Raw genomic sequence first — 1,430 nt, forward strand, 5'->3', positions numbered from 1 at the left:
CCACTGAATAAAGAGAATCTGTGATTTTTTGCATATTTTAGATCCGAGTTTCTGTAGACTTTTTAATGCATACAAAATGGTCCTTGAAATGCACGTAACGAAAACTAAAAGTGCAACAGGTAGACGGGACAAATAAGACAATAGTTGGTTTCCAGCATGTGCTTTATGCTCATGATATTGATCCACAATCACACCGATGTGACATCCAGATGAAGGTATAATCCTCCCGAGAACCCTTCAGTCCTCCGTTCAAGCCTAAAACTAAAAAAAATCATAATTTCAATGTCATGTCGTCTCACGAACCCAAGCACTTCTGGGTCCAGTTTTCTCAGAAGAAAAAAGTGGCTAGTGTTCAGTCACCGTCTCCTTTCTTTGTTCAAGTTTACGGCCAGCTACCAGGACAGCATATTGCACAATGCGCGACTAACCAATCTCCCGACAGACAGGTGGCGCTAGAGCTCATTAAAGATCCCATTGGTCGTGGCAGCTTCTGAATCAGGGCTCTTTGGTACAGCTGTAGGTCTCATTGTATTGGCAGTCGAACCTGTCCCGACGAGCCGCCTTCCTGCGAGAAGCAGCATCCTTTGGGTTTTAAGGCAATCCCAGCAGGCTCATTTGGTCTTCTCCCTCGTCCACTTGATCATGGTCTCTGGCGAGCGGTAAAGGAAGATGAGTTTGGCGTACAGGTCCTCCTCCAGCTCCAGCTCGCCGGTTTCCCGCACGAGGAAGATGTCGGTGCAGAGTTTGAGGATGCGGTCGACGCACGGAAGCTCTTCGAACATGATGGAGTGCGAGATGCCGCTGAAGAACTCGCGGACGAATTTCCCGATCACCAGCACCACGGATGCGTAGAGGCCCATGATACTGCAAGAGACACAGCGAGGCGTTACTTACATCTGCAGCCGCGATTCAGAACACAACACAAAATATACACAACAATGTAGCAAGCAGCAATTAAGGGACCAAGCATAAACGAAGCAAAATGAGGAGCTAGACCTGGCAGCAAAGACATTTTAAGATGATTTTAAAACCGCTAGTAATATGATTTACATTTTTTTTTAATTGCATACATTTTGGTATGCATTTAACTCCACATGAGCCAAGGAATCAGAGGAAAAAGTATGCATTTAACTCCACAAGAGCCAAGGAATCAGAGGAAAAAGAAAAAAAATCTATATTTAATTTATACTGTGAAGACTATGCCGTGTTTTATTTTACATTTGATTATTCAATTTCTGTAGTATTTTTGTTCTTATTTTTAATAACAAAAATAAATGTCTTGTTTATTTTTGCATCTTTGGAAATGTTCAAATTCTTAAGTTTTCTAAAAAAAACATTTCCTGTAACAACAACTGCATCTAACATGGTATCCTAATTATATAAAAAAATAAATAATTCAGCAAATTTCTTGATAGTACCACCACAAAATC

The 1,430-nt window shown here is 41.3% G+C and overlaps 1 protein-coding gene across 1 annotated transcript in view; it reads right to left on the reverse strand.

Moving 5' to 3' along the window:
- Positions 1-16: 16 nt before the first annotated feature.
- LOC107565692 (piezo-type mechanosensitive ion channel component 2-like) overlaps positions 17-1,430 on the reverse strand; it is a 117,281-nt gene continuing 115,867 nt past the window's right edge. Inside the window, exon 47 of the mRNA XM_016250951.1 lies at positions 17-864. Within this exon, the coding sequence (XP_016106437.1) occupies positions 612-864 (253 nt within the window). The 3' untranslated portion in view covers positions 17-611. The remainder of the gene's footprint in view (positions 865-1,430) is intronic.

This window comes from Sinocyclocheilus grahami, unplaced genomic scaffold, assembly GCF_001515645.1.
Source record: "Sinocyclocheilus grahami isolate Dianchi unplaced genomic scaffold, SAMN03320097.WGS_v1.1 scaffold1019.1, whole genome shotgun sequence".
Lineage (NCBI taxonomy): Eukaryota > Metazoa > Chordata > Actinopteri > Cypriniformes > Cyprinidae > Sinocyclocheilus > Sinocyclocheilus grahami.